Source organism: Pholis gunnellus (genome assembly GCF_910591455.1).
Source record: "Pholis gunnellus genome assembly, chromosome: 8".
Classification (NCBI taxonomy): Eukaryota; Metazoa; Chordata; class Actinopteri; order Perciformes; family Pholidae; genus Pholis; species Pholis gunnellus.
The window spans coordinates 2147886-2166095 of NC_136534.1; the positions used below are offsets into that span (position 1 = coordinate 2147886).

The 18210-nt window shown below is 41.1% G+C and overlaps 1 protein-coding gene across 1 annotated transcript; it reads right to left on the reverse strand.

Annotated features, from left to right (window-relative positions):
• Positions 1-6147: 6147 nt before the first annotated feature.
• Positions 6148-10541, reverse strand: fzd1 (frizzled class receptor 1). Its single transcript, XM_079164846.1, has one exon. The coding sequence runs from the start codon at positions 10239-10241 to the stop codon at positions 8595-8597; it is 1647 nt and encodes a 548-aa protein (XP_079020972.1). The 5' UTR covers positions 10242-10541; the 3' UTR covers positions 6148-8594.
• Between the last annotated feature and the right edge of the window lie 7669 nt (positions 10542-18210).

The window sequence follows — 18210 nt, forward strand, 5'->3', positions numbered from 1 at the left end:
TGTTTCAGATTAAACTTAAATGATAAAACTCATCAAACCCACAACTCAGGAATGATCAGCCTCACGTGACTGGATGAAATGATGTAAAAAGTGTTTAATCTCTCTAGCTCTCACTGACTTTAATTGTATCCAGTTGTTAAGGGAAATATCAGATCATGAAAAGATAAATCTTTCTAATAAATGAAGAAAGTTGTCTGTAGTCCTTTTGTTGTTCAGACTACAATGAACATTTATTTAAACCAGATGCTAAATCAGAAAACTAATCAAATATAAAATAGAGTTTAATCTGTGATCTGTCTTCACTCTGGTATGAAATTCCAGTGATATTTAGAAAAATCTAATCATCTGATCAGCTGCAACGTCCAATCACATAACTGATGAACAAAGAGGGGGCGTGTTGGCTGTTAAAACACTTCCTGGAAGGCTGTTCTCATGCGTCCTCACTCATGGCTCTTCGGAGATCTCTCCTCGATCCTCCATCCTCGCTCATCCGAGCTAAATAAGCGCTTTGGGACGGCCGTCAATATGGCGGCGCAGAACAACTTCCGGTTCAAGCAAGGATCGAGGTGCGAGGAAATGACAAATAAGAGACTTGGTATGTACCCCGTGACTTCAGACGGCCGCTCCGTAGGTCTGATAACGCCGCTGGACACATCGCTCACTAGTCGCTCCATTAACAGCTGCTTCCTCTGCAGAAATGCAGACTTTAACTGAACAACAGATGCTAAAAAAAACAAGGTCACACCTGTAATCAGTTGTCCATGTTGAATTAACCCGGTAGTCGATCGATAATCAAGACTATTGCTGTTTGTGAGCTTCCGGGAACGGGTCACGTGATATGGGCATGACGAAACAGGGAAGGATACGCCGTGACTGCTAAGAACCAATCAAGTACCGAACACGGGTGTCCACGTCATCATTTCTAAACTTATGCGTTTACGAGCGTCCACATGAGGAGGCAACCCCGGAAATTTTCAAACTTCTCCGTTTTCAGTGCTTTGAAAACTCCGGCGTAGTGTGGCCGCTCAGTGTAAACGTAGCAGAACATGCGTTTTCAAATGTAAACGTAGTATTGTGGACACGTCCTCAGGCTTTGACAAAAAAATAACATGGAAATAAATAACGGTTATTTTAATTACATTTTTTGCACAGTGGACAATCTTTCAAAGGAAACAGCTCTTATCTTGGAGTTTGAGGTGATGCTGTCACTGAAAATAAAAAATGTTTTAATATTTTGTCAACTAAAATTTCGTCGCTGTCAGGCACCTTTCCCTGCAGGTGGCTGATCATGATCTGCAGAGCCCCGCCCTCGGTAAACTATCAATGGATAAATCCAAAAAAAGAAAAGTCACGGAGGAAAATAGAGAGTTTAATTCTGCGTGGACGTATTCATTTGCTTTCACTGCCAACGATGCTGGCTTACCTGTATGCTTGATATGTGGCAAGAAATTTGCAAACACTTCCAGAACAAGCACACAGCATTTGCTGAAAAGTATCAAGCTGGAGATGAGCGATAACTGAGCAGGTTTTTTTCTCCTCTTCATAAGAGTTTGATATTGTTATAACAGGTAAAATAGCAATAAAATGTCAAGAATTGTCTTAATTCTTATATTTTCATAAATACAACAAACTATAGTTTTTGTATATATAATCTAACTATATATAAAACTTTATAAACTGTGACATCAAATATCTTTTGCGGCTCCAGACACATTTTATTTGGTGGAAAATAGGGCAAAATGGCTCTTTGGATAGTAAAGGGTGGCAACCCCTGGCCTAGGAAAAGACAAACTTGCAAAACTGGTACTATAACATATCGTGTGACTTTTTAAGCTGAACGGTGACGCAGCCAATTAGTTTGGCATTCTTCATATAGTGCACCCTAAGGTGATGCTCATCAGTCTGCAGTCTAAAGACAACAGGCGGAAAAGACCCACAGCGATAACAGAAGCTGCTGACAAGCAAGAGGCACAAAGGCTGAAACACAGAGCACAAGCGACATCAGGGAGAGTCAATCCATTACACTCAAGGAACAGTTCTGCACTGAGTCCCCAACCGTTGACCCACAACCTGACTGAACCCGACTGGTAATGCCAAATGTGAGACCTGAACCTCACCCAAGACCATATACTGTTTATACATAGTGACAAAAAAGCATACAACTGACGGACCAGACAACGCCGTGGTAGTTACCTGTCAATCACAAGGTAGCCCCGCCCTAAAGCATACCCTGCTTTATGGTCAATTTTAGTGATTTCCAACCGCTGTGCCACGGCACACCAGTGTCTAATTTCACTTAATCGGTCCAAATAAAATATTATTTAGTTGCTGCAAATGATTTGCCATTGTTGAGCATCTGAGCCTGCAACAAAGTGGCTGGCTAAGTAGTTAAATACTCTTCCATGCTAGTAGCTGGCCGTAGATAGCACAATAATGACCTTGTTAATTTAAGACGGTAGAATTACAAGATGTGCGGGAAAGGTTGCGGTGACAAGACGAACAGCGGTGGAGAAATATTTGAAAAGGAAAAATGCAGACTCTGAGCTGAGCCCTGGACAAAATAACCCAGATGAAAAGCCTCGTATGAGTGGTGGTCAAAAGAAAACGGTGAGCTCGAGGCTGCAGCGAATGTTATCTTTTGTTTGGATATACTTTCACCGGGGTTCCGACTGCACCGACTCTGTTATGCTTGGTGTGTGGTCCCAAGCAAGCTGAAACGTCATCTCCAAACGAAACACCTGTCACTTCAAAGCAAGAACATATGAACTTTCTGTTTGACTCTAAATGGACCATAATTCACCAAATGAACATCATGCTGCATTGAAGAAGACTTGGAACTAGAGATTGAGACCATAAACTCATGTTTACAATGTTTACTGAGGTAATAAATCAAGAGAGAAGTAGAGTCATTTTCTCATAGACTTCTATACAACCAGAGGAGTCGCCCCCTGATGGAGAGAATGCAGTTTCAAGGCTTTACTTTACTTCTCTGAAACGTATATTGCCGCATGCCCAAGACCAATATTATATTTTTTTATGTTTTGTTCTTTATTTTGCACTTAAATGGTTTCCTAATAACCTCTTGATTCTCAACTGTGGGAGAAAATATGACTTTGGTGTGAATTCTGCACCGTATCCACTCACTCTCTGACTCCGATTTTTGTCTTACTGATGTGTACCAAATATGTATCAGGTCATTATCTTGGTACATAACAAGACAATGACTTGCGGTGTGGATCATGACATGACTGTTTTGTTGAGCTAAACATATACTTCTAACGTGTGATAATCTACGTGTAGCACTGTATAATTACAGTTACAAGTGCTAATGACTATTCATAATGCATTATAACAATAGTCATAACTCATTATAAAGCATTTTATATTGACTTATAAGGTCAAGTATCATAATACTAATAGTAGTTGTAATACATTATAATATTATAAATAAAGATAGTATTTCATTTTATAAATAAATATTAGAATCATACTGTATATATTGTCTTAATTTAACAAACTAACATTTACATCTAGATAATTCTAGTTTTCCCCTTTTCATTTATATATTATTATATCTAATAATAATCCAATGGTATAAAATATAACAACACAAGGAACCAGCCCTACCACCTCTGCCGTTTAGTGGAAATATTTCTAAAACTCTTGAAGACTTAATCTGAGAGAGAGGAATGTGTTTTTTTCAGTACGAATAGCAACAGGAGCCAGAAAACTGCTCTTGCCTGACTCCACATTTAGCTGCCCCAGAAGCATGACATATGTAAAACAATATACTCTATGTTCATAGATCATACAGTGGAACCATACTGAGCAGAGCCCCTGACCCAGCCACAGCTCCAGGTCCTGATATTATGAAGGATACAATCTGCATTACAACTCTCCCTCCAGTGTTCTCTATCTTCTCTCTCCTACTATCGATGAAACTCACAGGAAAAATGTTGGTTAACCTGTAAAATATATACTGAGGACTCACCTTGCGAAACACACTGACTATTCAGTAGTACTGTGTCTAAAATGTGTACCAGAAGTGGGACAGTCTTCACAGTCGTTGTATTAATAAGACGGTCCATGTCAAAGGGATGGATGTGAAGGCTACATAACCGATGGAAGGGGAAGCAGCATGGTGACTGCAGCAGGCAGCTGACCCATGAACGTGGCTGCCATACCCAGGTCAAAAGCCTTTAAACGAGCTGCAGCTATTACAGAAAGTCACGGAGGGTTTAAGCTGCATTTCAGTGGTGCAGGAAATGAGAGTGCTCAAGTCTGAGCCCACTGAGCAGGTAACCTAAGAGAAGCTAAAATTGCGTCTTTTTACACTGTTTTCAAATAGAATCAGCTTGTTTGCTTTCTCATTTCCAGAGTATGACAAGATGACAAGATTAATATCAATTTATCTCCGTTCATTCAATGCAAAGATACTGAAGCACTGAATGTGTTTGATCTAAATACTGGGAACATAATAATAATATGGACATCACGTTAATAATGTACATATGATATTGTGTAAATAATCCTGCACCTCTTAAATCATATATACAGTTATGGTTACTGACTCTCTATCCAAATTCCAGCATTTGTATTTTAAATGAAATTAATTTGCCAAAATGCAGAATAAACAAAGTTAAAGATGAATTTGACTGTTAGCTAACTGCTAATGGGCGGTGCAGTCCTGCTTGGCTAAATAATGAAGCTAACAGCTAAAACTAAAAGAGCATTGAGTTATTCAGTAAATATGACTATTGGTCAAAAGGAACGTGAATAAATCCAGTTGTTTGAATGAGATGTTTTCACAGCAACATGAGATGAATTAGGATCTGTTCAACTTCCTAAAACTAGCTCTAAGCAGCTTCATTTTTTTTTCAAATCAAAGCAAGTATTTAAATAAAATATAATAATTTATTTTCTAATCATTTGAATTGTGTCTGATAACTCGGACACTAACAAGATAACCTTTACAAATGTTGACTGTTACCACTGACTTTGGGACGGTTGAACTTATTTTGCAGGAGCGTTGGTGAAAGTCTGGAGCCTTGAATGGCACAATGTGAAATGTCACTTAAAGGCACTAAATGGGTTTAGTTTTGACGGATGCAATCAAAATGTTGATTTTTCTAAAAATGAAAAGCAATTACTTGTTTCATCATATTTTCTATTTTGTATAAATTATATTGATCCTAAATAGAGCCAAAGTATTATTTATCCAATTACTTAATGAATCAGTGGAATAATAATCCATAGCTGCAGCCCTACGTATTGATATGGTGAATTATTTTGGCCAGAATGATGTTGTAGTGGAAACCTGATAATGTGACAGCTTTAGTGGAAAGTGACTGGATCCTGAGTACTTTGGAGCTCATTTGTCCACACTGACCTCAAAGCAGTCTGTCTGTGAAGCAGGTCCAATGAAAGAGGCGAGGACACCATCAGGAGTTATCTCTGTTCCCCAGCTCAATACATTCTGAATATGAAAGGGTTTTGTGTTCCCTTAGGTCAAATGTTCAATGTATGTGTCCCTGGGTTGTTTATGTTGAGATCACCCACAGCTTACAGACTACTCAAATGTGCGGTTTTCTTGATGTCAGACGTTGCTTTCTCCACAGTGGCAGAACAGATTTTCACCATTCAACCTGCTGTTGAAACATCCAGCTCCCTTAGCCCAGGGACCTGGTAACATAGGGGTGGTCTCCACAAAATCCAGTCCTCCGTCTGCACAAAGTTAAGTCAAAGGTAATTTCAGCGTTCAGCAGTTAGAATGAGTCAAATCAACTTGGTATCATAGGGTTCAGTCTGTCGAGCACAGGATTTCGTATATGTGCTGCTTTCCCTCCTTTTGAGCTAAAAAGCATAATAGTATTGAAAATGTGAAACGTGAAACTCAAAGCTTCACAATAGCTTCAGAAGAATGCACAGAATGAGGACTGGTGGTTTATCTGTTGAAATGTAAGAAGGATCCCATCAAAGCCAGTATGGACAGGAAGAAGGCCTTTCAGAGCACAATGGCATGTGAGTATTGTGTTACGATAGACTTATAATCATAATAATAATTATTCTGAACCAGCAGATCTCTGTTCTTATACCAATTTAAGGGAAAAAAGACATTTTACAACAGCTTGACAGTTGCAATGGTGAGATGTTTTTTATTCTCATAAAGCAATCAATGTAGTGTATATATACGATGTTCTCTCTATAAATATAAAGGTTCTCTTCATAGCAAATGCAAAAGGAAATGACTTCAAAGCTGCGACTATTGTAGAGCTGTCAGCAGAATGAAAGGATTATTATGAACCGGAAGCGCGGTGTGGAGGAGCATTTGACAAGAACACAAGTCCTGATGTGTGCGTGAGGAGAGCTGCACTGACAGCAGCCGCTCATAGCCTCCTCACAAGGCCTCCTTTCTCCTGCAGGAGCTGCCGGCTGCTCTCAATCCCAGCGCCATCACATTACTCTGCAGGAGCAACCCCAGGTCTCCTCTCAACAACAAGAACTGACATATTCAAGCTCCGGGTTCAAAAAAGTTAAAACATTGTTTTTTTAAATGTGCCCGTACAAGTGAATGAAAAATAGGCTTTGTTACAAACATTTCTGATATGTGCATGATCAACCAACCTCTACCAACTGCAGCTCTACGCGTGTTCACAGTGCCGTGTTGAGGTTTGGACACCCTTTAAGCTTTTGAACAATGTGTTATTCTACAGGCTTTATTCTATAAATGTTGCAGTCATTATAAAAAATAGTTTTCAAACTTATATTCCTTGTGCCATCAGGCTTTTAAAGAAAGATAACCAGAATATAACACATGCGGGTGCATTCACTGTTCAGTATCTGACATCACCTCAACTCAGACTCTTGCGTTCTCTTAAGGTATATGATCCTTGATCCTCTTTAAAACCAGCACTACCTCGACACCGAAGCGGTCTGAGCCTCACATTCCACAATAAGCTCCTGTTCTCTACATGTGAACCCATGCTACGCCCTGAAATGCATTCAAATCCTGCTGAACTTTGCTTTTGCTGGCATTAAAAGTCAAAATGACGACAGATCTGAATCGTGTTAAAATAACTGCAGCTGAACATGGAGATCTGAGCAGTGACAGATGTGAGGGTTGGAGCAAATATTTCTCACTGACAGCTCTTATCTCACACCAACAATCGGGCTATTTTCATTATTAATTAGTACGAGGATTATTTGAATAATTAACCACTTTTTTTAAATGTCAGAAAACATTCAATAGTTTGTGGTTCATTTTCTTTCAAACATCTTATGGATGAACAAATAAATCAGATGTTCTTATTGCTTTTCTGTAACAGAAAAGGGGAGATTATCGGGGAGCTGAATAAACAGTGGTGGTAATAAACAAGTCCAAAGGGTGTCCAATGATCTGAAATGGCACTGTGTGCAGAAAACATGGTTCAGTATGCTTTAACACACACTTGATTGTGTCTTCCAGCCGTGTGTTTGAGCAACTCACATTCCCTCTGCAGGCGGGTTGTTTCAGTCCAAGTTCACTGAACACAAGTGCATACTCATGCTGCTCTGAATCACTGTTAGAAAGCAACACACCGGTATTCGAGCATGTTTCAGACCCTTGTAGTTCATACACTCATTTAACACCAAAACCGCTTCATATGTTTATATGTGTTTTCCTTCATCAGTGAACTCTTATCTGCTTTCATTCAGGTCAGAGGTGTGGATTGTTCTCATATTGTGCCGGGAATCAATTGTTTTGGCGTGAGTTGCTGAGTGTTGGAGATATTGACCATTTTATATTGGCAACATCTCTACAGCTGATAAAATGTTTCAGGGAGAACTGTCCCTTTAAGCAGTCATGTTGGTAACTATGCAGAATTACCCAATTTTAAAGTGTCTGTAAGAACATTTACCAACTGGAGCTCAACAAAAAGAAAGACAGAATTAAAGGTATTGCCTGAGAGGAGCTCCTATTGTAAAAATACACATAAGTCAAAACTACAACATGCAAAAACACCGGCGTGGTCCTTTAACCTGGCATAACAACGAGTGTTTTATTTGGAAAGGAATGATAGAACTGTCGGGAGCCCGAGCTCCAGACCACAAGCATCTGTCACTACATGTTCAACCTGCACACCGATTCTCGTCCCTGACATTTCCCTTCAGAACGACTACACAAACTACAGCGGGTTCATGGGGATAACAGGGAGCCACGAGGAAGCACTTGGGTTTCACGGGACTCTGCTCAGAATAGACCCGGCGCTCACAGGCAGTCCACTGATCAAAGACACAAGCTCCATGTGAAATACTCTCAGCGGTGTCCACAGTAAGTCAGGTCATGGGACCGCGGCATCGTTGACGGTCAGCTGGCTCTTTGTCAGTTCCAGTATGTTCAAAGTATGAAAAAAGGTGTTTTTACAAAAAGAAAGTTTTTAAAAAATCTTTAAATACAAATATATACTTACAAAAATCTCACAAATGTATATGTACATTAAAAAACATACCAAGTATATTCTGTAAGTCCGAGAAAAATCACAAGAAAATAAAGAAGTGGATTATCATTCAATTTGTCACCAAGCAGTCTGCGTGAGGGATGAGGTCAGACCACATCACACCGTGGTCTCGCCCTGTTTACTGTTGGCCAGTCTCGTGTAAAACCTCCGCCACGAGTTCAGGGTCTTCCCGGACCAGATCCAGAAGCCGGAGGTGATGCCCACAATCAGCGTCATGAGATACTTTATCATGAAGACGGTGAAGTCGGGACTCATGTTGGGGTGGCTCTGGACGGGACACGGCACGGCGTACGTCTTGCACGTCTGGCTGATCCACGTCCTCTCCCACTGCTCCCGGAAGGCCTGCTCGTAGAAGTAGCAGGCGATGACGATGGTGGCCGGCACGGTGTACAGCACGCTGAAGATCCCTATCCGCACCATCAGCTTCTCCAGCTTCTCCGTCTTGGTGCCGTCGTGCTTCATGATGGTGCGGATGCGAAACAGGGACACGAAGCCCGCCAGGAGAAAGGAGGTTCCGATGAATAGGTAGACGAACAGCGGCGCCAGGACGAAGCCCCGCAGCGCATCCACGCTGTTGATGCCCACGAAGCACACCCCGCTCAGCACGTCTCCGTCCACCTGCCCCACGGCCAGGATGGTGATGGTCTTAATGGCGGGCACGGCCCAGGCCGCCAGGTGGAAGTACTGAGAGTTAGCCTCGATGGCCTCGTGGCCCCACTTCATCCCCGCCGCCAGGAACCAGGTGAGAGCCAGGATGACCCACCAGATGGAGCTGGCCATGCTGAAGAAGTACAGCATCATGAAGAGGATGGTGCAGCCCTCCTTCTTAGTGCCCTGCACCACAGTCCTCATGTCGTTGTCGAACCTGTCGTTACAAACCACCTTGTCCTCCAGCAGAAAGCCAGCGATGTAGGCGATGGACACCATGGTGTAGCAGCCAGAGAGGAAGACGATAGGCCGCTCCGGGTAGCTGAAGCGCTTCATGTCCACCAGGTAGGTCAGCACGGTGAATAACGTGGAAGCACAGCACAACACCGACCAGATGCCGATCCATATCCGCGCGAATTTCAGCTCCTCTTCACTGAAGTACATCATCCCGTGAGATCTCTGGGGCTCGCAAGGAGCACCGCAGTTCTCCAGCCCGACGAAGCGATAGTTCAGGTAGGGGGGCACCCGAAGCGAGGGCGGGCACCGGAACTGACCGTTCGTGTGGTCGGTACGCACGGTGGGGTCTTGGCCGGGGCCGGGACCGTCTGGCTCGGCCCGGTCAGACATGTTTTGCCCGACGCACAGCTCCCCGGCACCGTGAACCGGGAAGGTCTCGCACGCGAGGCTGTCGGGCCACTGGAAACCAAACTTGTTCATGAGCGCCTCGCAGCCCTGCCGCGCGCGCTCGCACAGAGAGCGGCATGGGGGCAGCGCCTGCTCCAGCACCGTGCACACGGGCGCGTACATGGAGCAGAGGAAGAACTTTAGATCCGGGGAGCACTGCACTTTGACCAGCGGGTAGAACTGGTGGACCTCCAGCCCCGCGTCCTCCTGGTTAGTGTGACCGAGCAGGTTCGGCATTATGGTCTCGTTGTACGCGATGTCCGTACACAGCGGAATGGAAATCGGCTGGCAGAACCCGTGCTCCGGTATGGACATGCCTCGGTCCCCGCCGCCGTACTGCCCGTTGACGTTTAGAAACAGAATGGAGAACAGTAAAGTCAAACCCGCGCGGAGGAGTCTGTAGTGCACCATGGTGGAGACCGTGTCCGCCGTAGCCTACTCTCTATTTGTTACTTAACTAACTCACGTTACCTCACCGAGCAGCAGGCTACTTCCTTGAAGGCTCTTTGTTGGCGTTTCTTTGCAGGTTAAAAACAGCTTCTTCCAGCCGAATTCCACAGTTCCTTTCCTCCGGCTTCCCTCCGCGCCGAGTTGACACAAGAATGTGAATTTAAAAAAAACCTGAATGTAATGACAACCTCGGCTCCTCCGGTTGAAATCCACAAAAAACGAGCCGTACTCCCGCAGCAACGGGTCCGCTCCAGTCTTCGGTCTGCCCGACACGGCGTCAGTCTCCGTTCAAACCTGTTCTTCTCGCTCTCTCTCTCTCAGTCGTTCTCAGGAAATCAAGTTAGCCACCACTCAGAAGCACTTCCGGTCAAAACGTTCGAAATAAAGCCTCTAATATCGCAAACTCAATAGTAAGCGAATATTTTTGTTTATAGTAAATACAGGCAAAGTTGCATTTGGGATATTAATGAGATGTTAATTAAGAATAGCATGACAAAGAAAATTATTCTTAAAACAAAAAGAATGCAATTGAAACAACAAAGATACAAAATTGAATAGATATTTTAAGTAGGTGATGAAAAAGCAATTCAGTTTTGTTAAATCTTCCCTAAGCATGCCTCTACTAAAATACATTGTAGGTACTACTGAAAGCTGTCAAAAGTCAAAACATCTGATTAAATACATTTATTTGACGATTATCAGCTTTGTCAGTTGACACTATCAGCAGGCTACAATGTGATTCATCCACATTTGCACTGAAGTACTTCCTGTTTATGTCAGTCTCACTTTTACTAGCTTTTCTCTCTCTCGCTCTCTCTCTCTCGCTCTCTCTCTCTCTCTCTCTCTCTTTCTCTCTCTCTCTCTCTCTCTCAGTAGGACTTACCATTAGGGAGGGGGTGGTGGGGTGGTGGGGGTGGGGGGGGGGACTAGGGAGGGTCTGCATCTTCCCCCATGTTTGGTTGGATTGCAGAGGTTCATATCGGTTCAGCTCTGCACTGTTATTGGAATGAATGCTGATGTACAGGTCTGCCAAGCATCTTCAAGGATCATACCAGTGTGCGTTTGTGTCGTAAATGAGTTAAAACATTCAGAGCCACTACGATGCTGTGAGATAGACACATCAGTAGTAAAAAACACATTTAGGTAACTGTAATTGGACTTATTTCAGGATATACATATATATCATTAAGATGTCAGATATATTTAATAGTGCATTCTGTAAAATGTAAAAGCTGCAATGCGTCTCATGCAATCATCTATTGATTTGTGTGCTATTCAGTTGTTGGATCCGTATTTGATCTCAGCTTAATTCCTCTTCTGTTAAAAACAAATACCTCATAGAGGTATGCATGTGCTGCACTACCATTTAAAATAGGACCCTCCTCCAAATCAATGGATGGAGGAGGCTATCCACCCATAATTCATTGCTCTGTATAATGCTGAATGGACAGAGGAGGGAGAAGCCTACAGATAGAAGCCCAACAAGTAAACTGGAGGGTATAAAAGCTGAGAGTACCCATAGTTGTAATAGGACGGTTGAAACACAGCTAAATGCTGTTGAAATGGTAATAATACTCATATGTAATGCATGCAGCAGTGTCGATATAATCACCTGTCATCGATAATCAGCTCTCCCACAGAGGTCCCACTCGGCCATTTTATCTCTTATCTTCACATCACAAGTTAATTAATTCATGGTAAAAAAAAAAAAGGTGCTTCCTTATGATTATCAAATAATATACTAATTGAACAATAAGAAGTTGTTTCCTTGAGAAACTGACTTTATATTGAGATAATAAGATATGTAACAGATCACTTCAAGATGATTGCCCTGAATGCAAACTTCTCCCATGGTCACACAGCAACACACTGTTTCCAGGGGACACTAAACAATGATGCACATGGCCGAAATTAAGAGTTAGCCTTTTCCTTATTATAAGCCTGCCAATTAAAATCTGACCAAACACAAACGATTAGTTGTGAAACAGATTAATGTTATGTTACAAGTTTTTACTACTGGTAGGTTTTTACTGACATGACTCATAAAGTGATCACTTCGCTTAATTACAAATAGTATTCATGCCGTTAAACTGCAACTTATTTAGACTTTAAAGCTGGGTTAGGCGACTTTGAAAGTCAGCAAGCTTTTGAAAGTATCCAACCGAAAATCCCAGCCTCTTCCAAAGCAACATTAGATGTTGTACTACAGCCACAAAGTCAGAGCTTTACAGACACATCTGAAGCATGAATACATTTTATTTCAGGTAAAACAACATTAAACAACATTTACAGAAGGACATTACATCTTCCATAATAACATTACATACAGGTCGTAACAAATAATGCAACAGCTATTCTACTGTATACTATATTGTTTTCACTCCGTGAAGACACTTCTGTTTTCCAAACCACTTGTGAAAGAACATAATGTGTTTTCAGTGCAGTACAAAAAAGAGAGAATAAAATGCAAGAGAAGCTTTGTTGAAAAAAGTTGCAAACACAGATTAATTGTTGAGCACAGCGAGCATGGACGATGGATCCAACCTATATGTTTTTCCTTCCGATACCACTTTGATAAAGAATGCCAAAAATAGATGCCTTATATTTATATCAACCTTATATCTTTATTCATATATGACATCTCTTTGATAGCATTAAGGGGACCTTTGCAACCCTGTATACGAAGCATAGTGGAAGCATCACTATTTCACTTCATAGGAGGTGTGTCAACACCTTATTGATTTCCCCCTTTGACATTTCTATTGAGATTATTTCTCATTTCCCTTGTCACAGTGCTAAATGTGCAATTCCACCAAGTATTTCCTTCAATGGACTTTATTGAAATATATGAAGAACATTCCAGCTTGCACAGAGTGCCTTCAGAAACTCTGCCCACACAGGACTCAAAAATATAAGTTTTTGTACTGCGGGCTATCAAAGCTCCACAGAAGTAAGAGTGTTTAGGGGCAAACAAAGCGATGTGTGCCATGCCGAAAGTATGCACAAGGAGAAACATGCCAAAAATAATTATTCAGCTGCTAATACTGCCTGCAATCCCTTAAAGCCACATGAGGCTGGGCAATCTTCGCACAGCTCGATGGTATTAACCCTCTTCTGTCACGCCGCTTTACTGGCATTACCCACCCCGTCTCCTCCCCTTTTTCTTCTGCCGCACAATCACAGCCTGGGGATGACACTGAAAAGCCGCGAGATAACTTCAAGTACAGCATTTCTATGAGCTCTCCACAATCTGTGGTAAAGGTTTGAAACAAGGGACGAAATTTATATTTGTGAGAAGGACTGGTTTGCTTTGCATCAGGCAAAGAAAGGTTACATATACTGTATAAACAGTATAGGCACTCATATCTGTTTATCATTAAGGGCAGAGCAAGTGCATAAACGTAACCATACAGGCTGGAATGTAGGGCAAAACGATTTTTCGTTACAAGTGCATTTTCAAAATGCTATTGGAGAGTCTAGCCAATGACCATTTATTTTGCCTCTATGGTTGAAGAAGCTGGACTGGAACACAGTCATGGTAAAATGCCAAAGCACAAAAACTCCAATTCCTCTCTACTTTAAAGCGGTTCAGATATTTTCACGTCTATCTCAACTAGATTTGTTTCGATACCGATGCTAGTATCAGATACACAGATACAGCCTAAAGTTTATGCATCAATCAGACATCCCGTCATCATATCATTTATCAGTTCCTTTACACTGTACAGGAACAAGAACAACATGTGTCCCTTGCTACCCCGATCCGTACATCCTGCATGATTGGTGCAGCGCAAGTGCAACTCTCAACAGAGATGAGATGAGAAGAAAGAAGTGAGGGGAGGTGGCTCACTCGTTACCTAGTTCCATTATTAGCTCCAGATAAATCGCTGCACCCAAAATGAAGCCAGAACTAGCAAAGCGTCCCCACCAGTAAAGCGGCAATGTGTTTTTAAAGCACTGGTATCACATCGGTACTCAGTATCGGCCGATACACAAGTTCATGTATGGAAATCAGTATTGGAAAGGAAAAAATGGTATCGGAACATCTCTAATCTTAACTCTAATGTCTATACTGTCAAAGATAGGGGAACAGATCCACAGTCTATATTCTGAGCAAAAATATATTCCAAAATTCAGCCAATATTAATATTCAGCATTCTAAAGCCAAGTTTCCATCCAAATGTAACACAAATGCAACCGACTTTCCAGAAAATCGCCATAAGAAAATGCAAATTATATGCGTTTCCATCCACTACTGTTATGCAAATATTAGGGGTTGGGACTCATCGAGGTAAACAATTGGTTGGGCTAATTCCCCAATCTGGTGCTATTAATGTCTGCCGCCATTATTCATCTCTTCAGTAGGAGCGGAAGCTTGATTGATGTTTAAGTCACCTGCTTCATGTTCCATCTGATTTATTCACTAAGTGTGTTTGTTTTTGGTCTATGCAACTCTTCCATCTCTGCAAAGCATGGAAACCTTTTTTTGCACAATTTGTACTTTCTCAGGTGTTTTTATGAGCAAATTGATAAAAGAATATTATGTTTTTATGGTTAGAAAACCATCATTTTACACCTGCAGCACCAGAGCCACCTGGCCGTATCATCCCAGCCACCTGACAAATGTTGGTCCAATATTGCTCATCAATGAAGCTCTGGTCCATTAGCTCTTTAGAAAAATATCGGTTAGTAAATTTACACACAATTGCTTGGCCGGAGATACCCACTCCATTTGGCTAACTCAGACTGCCACTGAAGAATATTACCTACAGCTGAACTTTAGAATGCATTTTGGTACTGTAAAAATATCCCTTCCTGGCCGGCATGGAATGGCAGAATGATTACATTTCGTGAGTGATGTATTAAGATAGACATGAAAAATTGCCATCTTTGAATGCGACAGACTGCAAAGCAAACACCAGCTGGAGGGGGGCATGGAGTGCAGGGTTAGGCTGTATTGTAGCAGATAGGTGCAGGAAGGTTACCTTAGAAGGCAAGACATCTATATAATGAATGTGGGTGTGTGTGAGTGTGTGTGAGCGTGTGTGTGTTTGATAGGTCGTGGAGCGACATGATATCAACAGTTTCCAATTCTCCATGACACCACATTTGCGGCCTCATCTCTTCGGCTTATTAACAGTTCAGGGCCGATATTATTGTTTCAGTCAATTTCAAACTGATTGATAAAAAGGAAGCCATTGTATTGATAGTACTTCACAATTATCACCGTACATCTAAGCTTGTAATATTCAGATATTTTCACACAAAACATCAAAAGAAAGAGTAAAAACGTCTTTGCAGATGATACTACTTTATACATTTGACCTTTGTCATAAGAAGTTGCAAAACATTTAGAAGGTGTAGGATGTTGAGGGGCACACATATAGGGGAAGTCTCGCCATAAGAGCACATGTCAGTGGTGAAGGGACACCACCTACATACAGCACACACACTGCTCATACATTACATTCACTGAAAAGCACTCATCCCTACACTTTTTTGATTTGTCAGATACGAAAAGCTCCGGATCATTCTTAACATTTGACTCATGAGCTTAACAAAAAGTTGAAGTTATTGACATAGATCATCTGTTTTTAATAAAATATTGCAGATCTTTTGATGGTTATTAGATAAAGTGGAGGGGAGGATTGTCGTGGGCTGGATCAAACAATAGGCCACTCAACCTATTGCCTTGGTGTTTTACCGTTTGTACATTAGCTCATTTGCATGGATGGAAGCCCCAATGCTTAGCTATTGCCCATGTTTAATATACTCACACACACAATAGCACTTACACGCCTCTCTATCAGACACGCACACACTTACAGCTGTGGTCAATTACGGTACGGCACACTGGTTGGTGCTGTCCCTGTTGTTTTATGTGTGCACCTTCAACATCTCCTGCAGAGATCATTTATGTTTGAAAGACTTTTCAGTTGCAACACAAAACCCATCTCAGCCAGTTCAAGTTAATCATGGAGGTCCATTGGAAAAATGTAAAAGATATTTAATACTATAATTTTTTCACCAACAGGGTCATACTTTTGTAGTTTTGCCAGACATTAAATGTGATGTTTGCAAATTGAATTCAAACATTATTTGGAAGTGGTTTGAAATCTGATTCCTATAGATTTGTCTCGGTTCGGATGCTCAAATAGAATTTCAATGTCTTTTGAGACACTCGCAACGCGACATACGACGATTTCAAGTCCAGAGTGACAGAAGCACTGAACAGAATCCATGCTGCTATAAGCAGAGCGCTATGGAGAACAACATGTAGGACAATAACAGTCCATTGACCGAAATATATTGCCATGACTGCAGCGTGGAAAATCGCAATGTATACCATTTTTTTCGATGGCCACTATGTCATATTAGCTTCATAACCCAACGCTTGTCCCGGGATAGATAGGTTTGTGATGTCTGCACACATGAATCTGATCTGATCACTTTTTCTTCAGGGAAAGTATCTAAATCGCCCAGCAGAAAGGCAAATAAAGAGAAATATCTGCCAAAGAACAAGATGTTCTTTGTTTTTCAACTACTAACCTCTATTTACTACTTATTTACCTACTTGAGGCTTTAGTATTTCAATCATAAATCGTTGATGGTGGTAGTTACCTGAAAATTAGCACAATTAGTCAGCTAACAAGATCAAACATTATCACAAATTTAAAAAATGTAAAACAACATCAGGACCTCCAATATGGCTGCCAGAGGATGTGTTGCACCACCTGAAAGCCCTCCATTATTATTGTTAGGGTTCTATAAATTAGAGTTAAACCTGGTAAGAAAGTTGAAATGGAACTCTTAAGGATCATTCTTTTTTAACTGACTGCATTGCTTTTGATTTATAGCTTTACTTGTATGCATGTCTCCTCTTATGTGTTTGTTGTGTCTTGGCGTAAGAAGATGAAGCGATATTAAAATTGTCCATTATATAGTTTCTTGATGAGTATATCATACATACAAATATACATTCTTAAATAGGAGGTTAGTTACAAACACAAAACACATGTACCAATAGTAAAGTCCTTTTGTTTATACTGTGATAACAACATATGAGTTATTGGAACCTTATAAAAACTAAACAAAATTTGATTTGCAAATGATAGCCTGAAATCTTAGGTACCCTTCATAATGCACACATGCATTCATATCTATACCCAGTGCTAAATCTCTTTCTCATGCACACGGCACACACGCACACATACACCCACGCTCACACATATTGTGAAGGTAATAAATAAAGAGAACTGGGGCTCTTCCGTTCGCCTGGATCCTCCATCTCTTGTCTTCATCTTTTTTGTTTTTTACAACAGCCACCTGAAACAGAAAAAGAGACACACAATCTGTAGAAACTGGCATTGTAGAAAAAAAACACTAAAGCAATCACATCCCACATTTCATATGTTTTCTTGCTGATTGAAATCAACAGTAATGAGCATGTGGGTTCAAGTTTATTGGATGTGCTGACATTGTGTGAAGGTACTACAATGAGTGAGTAATCAAATATCCCATTTACTCTTTCTCTTGTGAAACATTTTATGACGTATTGAAACAAGTAAGAATTTATAAAGTTGAATCTGATTGGTCAAGTTGTCGGCTCTAGAATCCCCCCTGTATAAGTATTTATCTCTAGAAAAATAGTAAGAGAACTTTCAATACTAAATAAATTTAACAAAAGGTCAACGTTCAACGACAGAAAAAGAGACAAAAAAATTCTAAAGTAGTAGTCGTGATAGTGCTACGTTTTTATGTGAGTGCTCTGATTAATAAATGTATTGTTTGCTTTTGAAACAGTAGCCTTATTGCTATTATTTAGTCTTGCTGAGGATATTGCCAAGATAATGGTCAGCAGTTGTATAGTGCAAGGTAGTCTACAAGTTATTTTCAAATTTGTATCAATAGTATTATTAATAGGCTGGTG